At 45.3% G+C, this 15,014-nt stretch overlaps 1 protein-coding gene across 1 annotated transcript; it reads left to right on the forward strand.

Moving 5' to 3' along the window:
• The first annotated feature begins 1,267 nt into the window (after window positions 1–1,267).
• SPOP (speckle type BTB/POZ protein) lies at window positions 1,268–14,393 on the forward strand. The gene is made up of 9 exons (XM_057421420.1): window positions 1,268–1,409; window positions 1,872–1,993; window positions 3,601–3,752; window positions 3,853–3,980; window positions 7,959–8,136; window positions 8,403–8,458; window positions 8,880–9,002; window positions 12,499–12,641; window positions 13,375–14,393. The coding sequence occupies exons 1-9, from the start codon at window positions 1,332–1,334 to the stop codon at window positions 13,517–13,519; spliced, it is 1,125 nt and encodes a 374-aa protein (XP_057277403.1). The 5' UTR covers window positions 1,268–1,331; the 3' UTR covers window positions 13,520–14,393.
• Window positions 14,394–15,014: the final 621 nt, after the last annotated feature.

Raw genomic sequence — 15,014 nt, forward strand, 5'->3', positions numbered from 1 at the left:
GGGAAGTGAGTTTTGCTGCTTTTGCTGGAATTCCAGGTTTTATCTGTCCCAGAAGGACCCTGGAGACACTTCCCTGTGACTGGAGACAATGAAGCAGTGATGGTCTTGGAGACAAGACTGAATATTGCCAGTAGAAGGGCCGTTAGCTGAGTATTCAGAAGTGTCTGCCAAGCTCGGCTTAATTTGAATGACAGAGAGTGGAGGAATTGGGGTAATTTTAAGTTTCAGGTAATAAAACCTGCAGCAAGTGCCTGAACTGCAGATTGATGTCCCTGTCTTTTCATCCCCCTCATTTCACTTGCAGAGCACGATCTGCAAATACAAGAAGTTTGGGAAGCAGTTTGATGAGAAAGCTCTCAGTTACCCTCAGTGCTGGGCCTCTGCACGTCACAGTTGCCCAAGTCGTTGTTTGCCCCTGAGCTTTGCTCCAGGAAATACATTTCCATGGAGTTAACTTGCATCTCTGCAGGGTGCTCCACTTCTTTCTTAGCTCCTGATAGCCAGTATCTCTTCTTCAGTATTGACATGAGCTCACTTGGGCTCTTTCAAAGGAAATGAAACCTAATAAACCCTCACTTCTGGTTTTTACAGTTGGCTAATGCGTGTGTGCTGGTATTGCCAGGTGCTTTGGGAAGGTGCGCAGAACTCTAACGCAGCCATAGACTGGTGTGAGCCTTGCTTGGGAGAGGTCTGGTCTGCATCCAGAAGCAGAGAAATAATTCCCAACACATTCCCTAGCAGCCAGGTTTCAGGAGAAGATATAAGCTGTAAGAAATCATTCTGTTGATGTGGAGTCACCGAACCTAGGGCTTTGTTTTGCTGTTGAGCTTAGGTTGCATGTTGCTACTGTGGCTCTTTCAGATTAAGAACTTCAGTTGTCAGATCTGATCTCTGATAGTCTTAGTCTCTCGGAATGAAAACAGGGGGTAAGTAGTGAGCCGGAATGGTGGCCTCAGAGTAAAGTAGTAAATTCCGAGTCAAGTGGGAGTCTTGGACTCCTTAAAGCAAGATGATGTGCTGGGCTTATTCCTGTAAGGAGCTGCGCATTGAAGGAGTGAGTGGAGGTGGTATATCCCCTCTCCAGAAAACATATGGCAACACTTGGAAATGTTTAAATATAACAACACATTTTGATGGGGGGAGGGAGAAAGCAGGATGATGGCTTTAACGTGTGTCCCATGGGATTTACCAGTGCTCCTGAAGGTTGGTCTGGGTTTTTCTTTAGTCTCAATGGTTTTCCTTTTCTTTTCCCTCTTGCTGGGATGGACAGGGTGAAGCTCAGTTCCGGATTCTGCTGAGGGGTGAAATCCTGTTGAATCTTCAAACTGGCGATGTCAAGAGTGCCGAGTCCTCCCCCTCCGGCAGAAATGTCGAGTGGACCTGTAGCAGAAAGCTGGTGCTACACTCAGGTAAGTCCCCACTCTGCTGGGATGCTCTTGACACGACTCGGTTAGAGCCTTGTGGTTAAGAAGTGAATCAAAACAAGTTTCGAGTCTGGAGTTCAGAGTCTGGCAGTGTTCAAGGCTAGCTTGGATGGGGCTTGATGCGGCCTGGTCTAGCTGAAGATGTCCCTGCTCATTGCAAGGGGGTTGGGCTAGGTGAGCTTTGAAGGTCCCTTCCAACCCAGGCTATTCTATGATTCCATGATTCTCCAAGGCAACAGACTGTTGCCCTCTGCACTTGGCAAGGAGAACTTTGGAGGAGGCATTTGGAGAGGTTGGAGTGGTCCAGCTGCCTCTGTGGCTTGTACTTGGGGGTTGTTTGTCATGTAAATGACTAAGAAAACTTGCAGGTTTTGTGGTTTTTGCCCTTAAGATGGATGGGGTGAATGAACGTGTGACCCTAAACCACCTCTTCTCCTCTGTTTTCAGATCAAGGTAGTGAAGTTTTCCTACATGTGGACCATAAACAACTTTAGCTTCTGCCGAGAAGAAATGGGTGAGGTCATCAAAAGCTCAACCTTTTCATCTGGAGCCAATGATAAACTCAAATGGTGAGGAATAGAGTAGAGAGGTTCACCTTCTTCTACAACTGTATGAAAGAACTGTGTGTTTGGGGTTCTAGAACAGAGAAAAATCTATAAAATATAAATACAGAAGAAAATATTTGTAGTGCACAGATGGGCTCTTGCTTCCTTGACTGTACAACGTGTGCACAGAGAAGCTGCTGTTGCTTCAGCATTGTGTTTGGGTGCACAAAACAACTGCTGTTTGCAGTGTTTGCTAATGGAAACCGTCAGCACTAATGGAAACCCATAGCTGGAAGGGAGATCACATCCTGTCTTGAAGCTGAGCCGTGCTGTGGAGGATTAGTAATGTCTTAATTTGGGTTTTTTTTTGACTGAGCTTTACGAGGCAGTGTGAGTCCACAGCCAGTGTGTTCAAGCTCTGTTTCAGTCTCCCACTTTCAGTCCCTAATACCCCATGTTGTTAAAAAGGTAATTTTTGCCTGCACTCTAAATCCTGCAATAGGAGACTGTTGCTACTGTATGACCTTCCTCTTCGTGGCAGCTTTTTGGGGATTTGGAGACTTAACATAGAGGTGATGGAAGTAAGAATGTTCTGTAACTCCTTCTGCCGTGGAGTTTCTGCTTCTTAAAGCTAACATTCTTTTTGCCCTTTTCCCTTTCCTTTAAAACTTTCCTTACCTTCCTTGAGTTCTCCTTGAGTAATTCCCAGTAACAGGAGTAGACTTTGTTCAGAATGTGCATCTACTATGGGTCGTGGCTGACCTGGGAGATCCATGGACACCCAGTACCTTATTTTATCCATTGTTGATGTGAAGTGTGTTAACATTTATCTTTAAACCTCCTTAGGAAAGATTGCAGCAAGTCAGACACTAAATAATAGCGTGTCTGTGATACAGTTTGTGTTCCCTTCCTTTGGGTGGCAGCCCTGTGCTTTCTTTGGGCTGCTCTTTGCTATTACATTACATTACCTTTGCAACCTTTGCAGGGCAGAGCTCAGTCAGTGTCTAGATCTTTCTGCTTTTTTGTCATTATGTCTTTGAGCTGTTAGTCATTTGGCCTAGATCTTGCTTTTGGTAAGATTCTGTGGCAAGTTTGAGGTCATGGAAGTGCTTATGAGTTAAGCCTCTTCCTGCACTTACTACATTTTCTTCACACAGGAGTAGTTTTTTCTTTCTTGCCCTAGTATTACGGTGTTTGAGAAACCACCAGCCTTCCAGATCCCCATTTTTCCTTTCAGTTGCTTCCTGTGGAGTTTTTACCAAGCATTTCTCTGGATTTGTTGCCCTTCCTCAGAGCCATTGCTTCCGTTTGACCATTGCTTTCGCTTTCCTTTTGTGAAAATTGACATCCAGGGTTCTTTTCAGTAATTTAAACCCCTTCCTCTTTTCCCCCTGTGTTTTGTTGCTTTGCTCATAGTTCCTGCCTGTATATTATTATCTGTCGTGGAGATGTAGCATGAGTCTGAGGCAGCGTGCAGTTCCACTCTTATTTACACATCTGTTATTCCAGTGTGGCTCTTAAACAGAACTGATTTGCTGTACATTTGATGGTGAAAACTGCCCTTTTTTTGAAGGCTGGAAAGACCTGCCAGACCTGGCCCTGGCATCTGACTCAGATCCCTGCTTTTACAGGTGTTTACGTGTGAACCCCAAAGGCTTGGATGAAGAAAGTAAAGATTATCTATCCCTCTATCTGCTGCTGGTGAGCTGTCCAAAAAGTGAAGTTCGAGCCAAGTTCAAATTCTCCATCCTGAATGCTAAAGGAGAAGAGACAAAAGCAATGGGTGGGTAAAAACTCATGTCTTGTCTGCTGGGGTCAGGTTGGTGTTAGCTGTTTGATGAGGCGAGGCTCAGCTGGTGTCTGAAGCACCGTCTCTCTTTCAGAGAGCCAGCGAGCGTATCGATTTGTACAAGGCAAGGACTGGGGATTCAAGAAATTCATTAGAAGAGACTTTCTTTTGGATGAGGCCAATGGACTTCTTCCAGATGACAAACTCACTCTCTTCTGTGAGGTAAGTCTTGCTGTGCCGCTGAAAGAGCAGCACTTCCATTAGCTGGAGGTAGATGTGACCTGATTTTTTCACCCTTGCTTTTACAAAGTCAGAGGTGTCAGGAGAAATCCTGCCTGGTTTTATGGCACTTAGGTTTTATTTGGGTATGTGTGTGTGCTTCCGGCGGCTGCTTCTGGGGGTGATTCATGGTGATTCACTCCCATGCATTTGTGTGTTACTTTAGATTTGTCTTTTACCTGGGATGATGATAGGAATGAAGCGTGTTTGATTATCATTTCACTTGTGGTTTAGTGTTATCATCCATCTGTTTCTACTGTTTAAGTTGAAACTCACTTGGGATAATAACCAGCGCTAGCTCTGTGGTGGCAACTGGCCTGCCTATTACTTGCCTGCTGAATAAAGAAATTCTCCCCCTCAGTGTGCCTATAGAGCCAACAACAAGAAAAACAGAAGAAAAAAGAATTTTATAGGAACCACTACTTTCTCTTCATTGTGTCTGTATTTTTCTCTCAACTGCTTACAGAATGATGATTTCGATAGTACTAATTTCAGACAAAGATGCAGTCATTTCTGCAGCTAGGTGTTTTAAGTTTTAAATGAGCAAATTGAAACTCTCCAGGGTCTTCAGAGCTTCTGCTGCTGCCTTCACTTCTATTGTCTTTTTAACTGCAGAATGCCTCCTGTAGCTGTGATTTTTGCCAGAAGACAGGTAGAACGAGTTGTTCTCTCTTTGGGTCTCTTGCAGTGTTGTTTTTTCATGGGAGTCTTTTCTTTGCTGTGTGTTCTGTCAGGAGCGAAGGAAATGCTTCAGAGCTGTTCAACAGTTGGGGTTTTTTGGAGGTTTTTCTACCTTGGGTTTGTTGTTTGGGTTTTATTTTCACTTTTGCTTGGCCACCATAGGCATTCACATATTTAACTTGTAAAGGATCAGTAGCAAAAATAGTTACTGTCATGGAGAAAGCCCTTCCTTTAACACTTGTTCCTGCCCCTTTCCTCTGCTCTCATCAGACCCCACTTACAGCACTGTGTGCAGTTCTGGTGTCCTCAACATAAGAAGGACACGGAGCTGTTGGAGCAAGATCAGAGGAAGCCACGAGGATGCTCAGGAGCTGGAGCAGCTCCCGTATGGAGCCAGGCTGAGAACATTGGGGCTGTTCAGCCTGGGGAAGAGAAGCTGTGTCGAGACCTCAGAGCAGCTTCCAGTGTCTGAAGGGGGCTACAAGGATGCTGGAGAGGGGCTCTTCATCAGGGATTGTAGTGATAGGACATGGGTTGATGGGTTCAAACTGAAACAGGGGAAGTTCAGGTTAGATCTGAGGCAGAAGCTCTTCCCTGTGAGGGTGCTGAGGCGCTGGCACAGGGTGCCCAGAGAAGCTGTGGCTGCCCCATCCCTGGCAGTGTTCAAGGCCAGGCTGGACACAGGGGCTTGGAGCAAGCTGCTCCAGTGGAAGGGGTCCCTGCCTGTGGCAGGGGTTGGAACTGGATGAGCTTTAAGGTCCCTTCAACCCAAACGTTTCTATGATTCTGTGAATATGGGAGGAGGACAGTGTCTTGGCTCCCACCTCTGTAGGTCTGGCAAATGCTCTTTCCTCCATGATGAAAGAGGTAGAAAACTCCCAATTGTGGAGTGAAACTCCAAAATGAATGTCTGAGAAGGGAATTTGCAAGGTTCAGTGCAGCTAAACCTGAGCTCCACCAGTAGTCTTGGCAACTGGGACTAATTCAAGTCACTTCACTCTTTACTGAACTCCTTTGAAAAGCTTCAGCTCAGTGATTTCGTTTGTTCTGGATGAAGAGAGAACTTGCTGCTGCCTTCACTTGGCCTTGACATCTTCTGTTTTCTCTTTCAGTTCATTCTCCACTCGAGCATGTAAGAAATCTGAAGTTTAGTGATATCAGTGGGAAGGTTTTGCTGTCTGGAAACAGTTTGGCAACAGCTTTCACCAGCTTCCTTTTGGGGTTTTATTCCCCCCACTCTTTCTATTTTTTACTTCTCCTTCCTGAGCCTACAAGTCTCCTTGCATGTAAACCAGTGTGCCATATGCTCTCCTAATGCTTCCCGGCTGGCCACAGGTGCCAAGTGATGCTGCTCACATCTGTACTTTCAGCAAGCATGTTTTGCATGTAGAAACTCTCCAAGGAGTTAACAATACTTGATGTTTGTTAGGTGGGTATGTGTTGGGAGTGTTCTGGAGACCAGAAGGTTGTCTCTGCTGCACCTTCTCATTGCATTATTAAAGGAAAAAGGTCTTTTCCTCTCTGCTTATGTCTGGTGCTGAGCACAGATGACATCTTGCTGCAGATGCCGTTAGGGCAGAGAATGATGTGTCTTGTCAAGTGTTTCACATCTGACCTCACTTAGTTGTCAGTTGGGGGATTTCTCAACTGCTGTTTTGCAGGTGGGGTTGACTGTTCACATCCCAACTGCATCACTCTTTGCTCTTTCAGTTCTCTTCTAACATCATAGGCAGATACCCTGGTAAAGCCCCACAAAGAATGGTGTTCCCAAAGTGACAGTAATAGCTCTCTTCTGAGCTCGCTAGCATTGCTGCCCTTGCTGAGATGTTGAAAACACCTTGAGCAAAACCTTCCCTGTTTTTACCCCTAAGGCTGATCACCACTTAGAATCTCTCAACTCCTTATGTAAAAGGCCATGTAATAGATTTTCATGTGAGTAATTGACTTTCTGTCATCTATGGAGAGGTTTATTTGTTGATTTGAGACACAGGTAGCAAGTGGGTTTTTGGCTGGTCTGTAATCAGTACTGGATTCCAGCAAGGGATCTACCGCTTGGAATTCCTTTAAATGAATCTGATCAGTTTTTGGCCATCAAGTCCATGTTGCTGGTCTGGATGGCACAGGGGAAGACCAGAATGTGGCTGTCAAATCCATGAAGAAGAATATTAGTTTCCTCGTATTTGGCAGGGGGTTGGAGCTGGATGATCTTTAAGGTCCCTTCCAACCGAAACCAGTCTGGGATTGTGTGATTCAGCTCTGGCTGACCATTGGTGTCCTTTGGCAAACAGCATCTGATACATGTTTGGGTTTGGGTGTTTAACTGTGGCTGCCCTCAGAAACCCACTGGAGGTTTGTCAGGAGCTGGGGTCTGTGCTGTCAGCAGGCCTCTTTCCTCAGGAGATACTTCTGTCATCTCACTTTGTCATTTCCTCTTTTACATAACTGTGAAGCTTCCTTTGCTGACCCTTGTTCTTCTTTAGCCATTGGTTATTAATAGAAGTGAAATTTAACTTGGTCTTAACAGCAAATCCAGGAAAGAGTCTCACGTAGCTTCCCTGTCAGTCACCTTCTTCCTTTCCTCTTTGTTAGAGTGGGGTAGTGTCGGTCACTCTGATCTCTCCTAACTGGAGTCTGCTGTGGCTTATGATTTACCCTGTGTTTAACCATAATGGTTTAGTGCTGAACTGGCTTTTAACACTTCCCTTTGTGAAGGTTCCTTATCGGCAGCATGGATGGTCCCTGCCTAACCCTGTGTGCTTTAGAGCAGGTGATAAGGAACCTGCCTTCCCCAAACTTCCAGATTACTTGACACAAAGCTGCTTTTCTTTAGCTTACTGTTTCTTCTAAAGTGTATTTGATAATGTGATGGAAGGAATTTAGAACCAGAAGCAGTAAGAGGGGTCAGACACTGCCCTGCATACATGTGTGGATGCAGTGCTTGGTTATAGAAGCTCTGTGTATGCTTCATTTTCATTTGTCCTGCTGTCTGTATTACATTATTGATTGGGGAGGGTTTAAGAGTGTTGATGGAAGGAAAAAACTAGGTCAGGTGTCATGTCTGTAAAGGCAGAAAAATAAGGTTTCACTTCCTTAGGATACCATCTAATAAAGTAAGGATGAAATTGCATAGACGTGCTGGTAGTTTTCACCTGCCCTGGAAACAAAAGCTTCCTGTAGGGAGATCAGTTGTTACAGCGTGTGTTTGAGGTTTGGGGTTGTTTGCTCTCCTTTCCCCTCCAGGTGAGCGTGGTGCAGGACTCGGTCAACATCTCCGGCCAGAACACCATGAACATGGTGAAGGTGCCCGAGTGCCGCCTGGCAGATGAGCTGGGAGGACTCTGGGAGAACTCGCGCTTCACTGACTGCTGCCTGTGCGTGGCAGGCCAGGAGTTCCAGGCTCACAAAGCCATACTGGCAGGTTGGTATTGAACTGAATGGGTCTTTGTGAACTAGGAGACAACGACCTGATGGCAAATGGTTGTATTCCTAAAGCATTTGTAAGGAGCAGTTAGTACGTTTCCAGAGGAAACTCCAGAAACGTTCCTTGCCACCCATGTACCCTTCAGCCTTGGTTGAAAGGACTTCTTACCCAGTCGGAAGCTACATCAGCCACGTCACTGGATGTCAAACCCTGAACTTCTGTACCACTTGTATCTAACTGGGGTTTCTGTTCCTCACCTCTAGCGCGTTCCCCGGTCTTCAGCGCCATGTTTGAACATGAGATGGAAGAGAGTAAAAAGGTGAGTTGAAGGAAGGAGAGCTTCTTTGCCTAGGTGAATAGCTCTGTAGTCAGCTGTTAGCATCGCTGGTCACGTCTGACTTAGGTAGGGTTTGTGACTGTTGTCACCTTTTAACTGGTTTTCTCACATTGAAGCAGAGACCTGCATCTAACTGTCTTCAAGGGAGGAAGAAAGAGATTGAGAGGCAGTTGTTGCCTTTGTGACTCTTGGGGAAAGAGGCTGTGGTGGGATAGGGAGAAGGAGAGAATGTGAAATACAACTTAAAGAGTTTTTCTTACTCCATCCACCTAATTTCCTTCTTCTCTTTCAATTAGTACACATTCTAAATTGTTGGGCATTTCTGAATGCTGAAAGAGCTTGGGTGGAAGGAGGCCTTTTGCTTCTTGCCAGGGTCTTAATAAGCTTCCTTTTCCTGCTACAGAATCGTGTTGAAATCAATGACGTGGAGCCTGAAGTTTTCAAGGAAATGATGTGCTTTATTTACACGGGGAAGGCACCAAATCTGGACAAAATGGCTGATGACTTGCTGGCAGCTGCTGACAAGGTATGGTTGGGACTTAGGGGTGTTCAGAGAACCAGGAATGACACGTGCCTTGCTTTACAGAGTGCTCCTTGGTTGTTGCTTATAGGTGAACCTGGATGTAGTATAAGATCGGCTATATATATGATACCTATAGCTGTATAGATACATATCTTAGCATATAACAATCAGGAATTTCTATCTCTGTTGCTCATTTTTAAGCATTTTCTTGACATTTCAGACGTGTTTGTATTCAGCATGACCTAGCATAAGAGCTGGGGATGAGAAGAAAATGACACTGTGAGACTGGTGGTACCTTTTTAGGGTGATTATTACCAAATCTCCAAAGTAGTGTTCTGTTTTGGCAAACAGGGCGTGCTTCTCCTTCTGCTCTGCCTGGTAGCTGCACCTTCAAGAGATGCTCTAAAGCGATGGATAGCCAAGAGTGGGAAGGTGGTGTTTGTTTTCTTCTTGCAGTGGCAGTCCCTGCTGTTAATGGCAAGAAGGGGTGCACTGGAGGAAGCCCTGCTGCCTAACCCAGCTGTGGTCTTGCAGGGTCCTTGCCAGGGAGGTGTTGGGGATGGTCTGACTGGAAGGCTGCTGGTAGTCCCCATGTGGCAGTGCTGTGGCCTTGCCAGCCAGGCAGCTGCTGCCTCCTTCCCTTGGCAGCCCCAAGGACAGAAGAGTGCTCTGCTGGCCAGTGAGCTGTCTTAACCACTGGAAATTCCTAATATATAACCAAAACTGTATTTCCTTTTTCTTTTTTTTTTTTTCTCTTAAAAGTGAACTTAGTGCTGGTGAAAGATGCCAGTTTGACAGCACTGGAGACTAAAGTCCTGACTTTATCCATGGAACAGGTTCAGCACGGGTAGCAGCAGTGCAAGATTCTCCACACTGCCCTGCCAATGTGCCTCAACTCTGACCTGGAGGGACCACCTCTAGGGGTGAGACCGTAGTTCAGTCTCCATGCTTCTTCAGTCCTTGGATTCTCTTGTGGGTGCCAGTTAGGGTGGTGGATCCTAAGATGTGGATGCATGTAACCTTGTTCCACGCAACCACCACATGGCCATCAAATTCCCTGTCACTGCAGACCTGGGCTTCATCAACAATGCTGATTTGAGAGGTGAAATGCTGCATATGCCATAGTTAGGCCACTGCAACTAGAGTAAAAGTGGGAAGTAATGCAAGGAGATTCTCTGCTTGATTATAATCATTGCCACATATTTTAGTCAATATTTAAAGAGTATTGATTGAGAGCTCACGTCTTTAACTGAGACAAGTGGAAGTCAGAAGCAGTACATTAAGGACAGAGTAGGCTTTAACTTGCAGTTCCTTGGCTTTTAATGTAGGGTGTTGGTTTTTTCCCCTTTTAAACTCATTGGGTGTCTTTTAAAAGCAGAAATAAACCCTCTTTGACGAAAGCACATAAACCATCTCATACTTACTCAGGAGACTGAAACAGCTTCTTCTGAGTTCCTCCTGCCTCTTGAGGAAAAGATGTAATTAGACCAAAACCAAAACAAGGCACATCTCCTCAGCCCAGGAGATACTATTTCAGCCTCTTGGGTAAGCACACTATTAGGTAGGGTGTTCTTTTAAAGTGTAATTAAGAAAGGAGGGAGTTTGGGTACCTGAGAGACCAGAATGGCAACTTCTGCCCAACTGTGTAATTAGAAGCTGAGCTATTTGTAGTGAAAATCGACATAAAAGTTGTACATGCGTGGAGGAGAATATTCGGTTGACAAAAGGAATGCTTTTACCTTTGTTTGCTGCTGGTTTGAGCTACTGACAGACAATAATAGAAACTCATGGCTTGCCCCTCATTTGAAACTGGTTTAGTTATTGAAACAGATGAAGCAAGGAAATTTGATTTGCCTTCTGGGATGTTCTGGGGCGATAAAACTGTCCTGGGTATGAGTGCCATGCCTCAATTGAAGCACTTGTTATCATGGAGTCCTAAGTGGAAAAACTGTTTCTGGCATCTAAATTTAGGCATCTAAATTTAATCCAGATGGGATGAAAATCTCAATCAGAATTTAAAACCACTGTCTAGTAATACCCCTCATCAGAGGGCAGTGCTCCCAGCATCAGGCAAATGAGCTTGGTGCCAGCTCTCTGGTCAGATTGACAGAGCAGTCCTTACAAATCCAGGATCTCTTCCAACTGTGGCTTTGCATCCTGAAGAATGTCACCCCAGAGTCGTCCAGAGAAGCCTCATAAACACTATGAAGGATGCTCTCAAATGCAATTCTCTGTCACATACATAAATCTGAAAGTTTATGATATAGAAACGTCACTCAATTTGAAATCATAACCTGAAGTCTTAACTGTGCTTAATCTTTAGGACAACTTCTGTAGTGCTAATGTCATAACTCATCTAAGAACTGCATTAGAATTGACTACTCTCTCGTGCCTGTGAAATGTAATCATGGGATCTAGACTATTCAGAATTACACAGAAATACTCTAGTTTCTTTCATCCAGAGAGCTGCAAGCCCCAGAATGAGCTCACACATGCCAAGAGTGTCACAAGTTATCTTGCAGTTCCCAGCTATGATATTCCACAAGACTGAGGTTTGGGGCTTGGGTGTGAGTTCTTGATAACAAGTGGCTTAGCAGCTAAGTGCTGCCCTTTTTGAAGGCTGCCCAAGACCACTGTGTTGCTTTTGAAACTCTTGGCGTGTTTTAATCCTGACTGAAGTGCTGCAGCAAGTAGAATGTGGAATTTATTAGGCAGCACTCTTCTTTATTAGGCAGCATATCCTTTGAATTTCCCAAAGCACTGACATGGCCCAACTCTGTGGATCTGAAAAATCTCGAGGCAAGTGCACAATTGGAGGGTAAAAACTCTTAGATGGGGAATGTGAAGTTAGAACAGACTTTTGCCAAGGCATTACAGACAGGCTGTGATGTTTTGCTTCCAGCTGGACAGCTACAAGAAATTAGGGGCGTTTGTTTAACATTGTAGTATTAAACTAGTAGCATGTGCTTGAGCAAGGCTAATCTTAATGTACAGGTCATTAATGGCAAAGAAATTGAGTGAAAAGTGCCTAAACATCCCTGGAACACCTGTGGAGCATTCCCTGTTAGATAGGTCTTCCTGCTGAGCCTGAGTAGCACTGTCATGCAGTGTTAGAGTGAGAGTAAAGACTTGCCTTTAGCGTTCTGTGCCTTGTAGTAACTGAGTTAGTAAGTATTACAAGTGACCTGAAACTCTCATTGCAAAGCATGAACGCAGCACCACTAAGCCTGTAACACAAGGAGGCCGGGCTGAGTTATGGTGGGTATGTTTCCTCTCCATTGCTTTCCTCAGGGTGGGCGCATCATGATTCTGCTCTTTATCTCTTTTTTTCGCTATCACTATTTCTTTGAGTACAGTTCAGATTTATATAGCAAAGCACATTGCTCTGCTCAGCATAATAGTTTGGTACTGAAGGGTGAAGGAGCACAAGTAAAGCTTCACATCAGGCCTGATTAAGTGTGTTCTCCTTTGTAACTGTACCTTGGCTTGTATTTTGCAGTATGCTCTAGAACGTCTGAAGGTGATGTGTGAGGACGCCCTGTGCAGTAACCTGTCTGTGGAAAACGCAGCTGAGATCCTCATTCTAGCTGACCTACATAGTGCTGATCAACTGAAAACTCAAGCTGTGGACTTCATTAACTAGTGAGTTTACTTGTGGTCCAGGATGCAATAAATCTAGAGGAAAGTGTTTATTAGCAATAGGGGTCACAGCCTGGGGACTGTCACATACAGGGGAGATTCTTCTCTATTATTTCTCTTTGATAGTTCCCCATTGTGGTCCTGCATTTATCTGGCATCTCAGAAGTGGCATTGCCCTAAAGGCAAATTAGTCTTGTCCTGCTGGGACTGTTCAGAGTGTGCAGCAGGACTGTTTCTGTGAGTTATTATGGATCTCTTCCTAAGATCACAAGCAGTTTTAGGTAATAGAATATCAGGTAGTTCCTGATGTTGAGGGACTGCTTGCAACTTATAATAGAAAGACCCTTTTCAGTAGGTGTAAAATAGCTACCAACTACTTTGATGTCTGGAAACATTTTTAATCTCATTTGTCAGTTCATGCAGCTTTTCTCAGTGCTTTAAAATACTCCTGTGCTGAGTTGTCGGGGTGGATGAGCATTGTGTTCCTGCTGTCCTCCACCTGGGATCACGTATGTCTGAGCTTTTCATCCTACAGTGGAAGGCCTTTCCAGCACAGCACTGTGCCAGCAGAGCCAAAGCTTACAGTCCTCCACAAAAGCTATCTAACATACACACAGAGTGACTCTAAACCAGTGCCTTAAAAATGGGAGGTTTCTCAGGCAGGCGGAAAGGATCTGTTTAGTGAATGCTTCTTATCCCCAGTTGCTAACTTAGATCTCTTCTCTCTTCTTCCTAGTCATGCTTCTGACGTCATGGAGACCTCAGGCTGGAAGTCTATGGTAGTGTCACATCCCCATTTGGTGGCTGAGGCGTATCGCTCTCTGGCCTCTGCACAGTGTCCCTTTCTGGGACCCCCACGTAAGCGACTGAAGCAATCCTAAAGTCGTCTTTGCCACACCACCCCATGTTTTTCTGGAAGCAGCATCATCCGTTGCTGCTGTAACCTTGACCACCAGGTAGACAGCGAAATTGTGGAGCTTTTACTCTGTTGTTGGGGGGAAGAGACTGCTTCGTGACACCCAGACTTTTTAAAACAGCACCAAGTAACTTGGGGAGAGGGGGGAGGGTGGGCCTGGGGCTCTGGGGCTGTTCAACCTAACGAATCCCTGTCGCTGCATCGTCTGTGTGTTCCCTTCGACTTGGCTGAGTCAATTAAGTCCAGGGTTCGGTTTAGGCACCAACCCAAGTCGGGATAACCCAGCAGAGGTCCTGGGCAAAACAACGTCTCTGCGTCTGGCAGCACAGAACAAGTCGTCAGATGCCTGGAGCAAGAGGACATTTTAGTTTTGGAGAGCATTGGAGGGTCAAAAAGAATTCCCGGGGGGGTTCTGGGAAGGAAAGACCTGATGGGAGCTCCAGTAGTATTTATATCAAAACAAAAGAGAATTTAAGTCCTTCCAGCTGAGCTAAAACCGGGACATTTGTGTAACTCCTTATTGCCATCCAGCAACAAGAAGATCCGTTTCTCTGTTAGTAGCACTTGTATGTTAACTGCAAAAAACAAAACCCAAGAACCCCCCCCTTTATAAAATGACAGGTTGAAGTGCAAGGGGACAGTGAAGGGCTGTGTTCTGGAGGGGTGAGAGCCTGAAGGCAGCCTCTGAGCAAGGCTGGGTTGGAAAGGACTCTAGAAACTCCTGGCTGCGGAGCGTGCTGTCTGACGAGAACAACGGTTCCTGGTTTTAGATATTGTGGGAAATGTTTTTGGCATTTTTCCCTGCTTTATTTCCCCCTCCCCTCCCCCCTTTTTTTTCTACAAAAGACAAAAAAGGAGAAAAAAAAAAAAGGAATTTTATTGTTGATGAACGCTGCGTCAAGAGTCCCTGTCCTGAGTTGCTACATGATTCTTAACAACTGTTTGTACCTGACTTGCTGACTGTATCAGAGCCAGTCCTGTTCCTTTCTATTAGTCACTCTTCTTACAGGGAAGAACTTTCAAAATAGCTGGTAACTTTTTTTGTTTTATTTTTTTTTTCTTTTGGAAAATATAAATAATGACTATTTTGTACTGTGTGGTACCTGTGGTCTCTTCATTGCTGGGGTGGCTCGCTTCTAAAACTGCCCACTCAAGATCCAGCTCCCGAAATGTTCCCTTTCAGTCTGCTGCCATGGACTGATAGTGCCACGCATTGACTGATAGTGCCACACTGCTGCTGGAAGTCAGGTAGGATTCAGGAAGCAATGTTGCACACTGGAGCAAGTCCAGAGGAGTCCATGAGGATGAGCAGGGGCTGGAGCAGCTCCCTTACAAAGACAGGCTGAGACCATTGGGGCTGTTGAACCTGGAGCAGAGAAGCTGCGTGGAGACCTCAGAGCAGCTTCCAGTGTCTGAAAGGGGCTGCAGAGATGCTGGAGAGGGGCTCTTCATCAGGGACT

This window comes from Pezoporus wallicus, unplaced genomic scaffold, assembly GCF_028554395.1.
Source record: "Pezoporus wallicus isolate ANWC-B61680 ecotype Strahan unplaced genomic scaffold, APGP_CSIRO_Pwel_v1 contig_13057, whole genome shotgun sequence".
Lineage (NCBI taxonomy): Eukaryota > Metazoa > Chordata > Aves > Psittaciformes > Psittacidae > Pezoporus > Pezoporus wallicus.

Bases quoted from the DNA above. Each gene is read 5' to 3' on its own strand.
- SPOP (XM_057421420.1), top strand. From the start codon at position 1,332: ATGTCAAGAGTGCCGAGTCCTCCCCCTCCGGCAGAAATGTCGAGTGGA. The intron at 3,753-3,852 runs GTGGGTAAAAAC...TCTCTCTTTCAG, and splicing joins AGAAGAGACAAAAGCAATGG to AGAGCCAGCGAGCGTATCGA. The intron at 8,459-8,879 runs GTGAGTTGAAGG...TTCCTGCTACAG, and splicing joins AGATGGAAGAGAGTAAAAAG to AATCGTGTTGAAATCAATGA.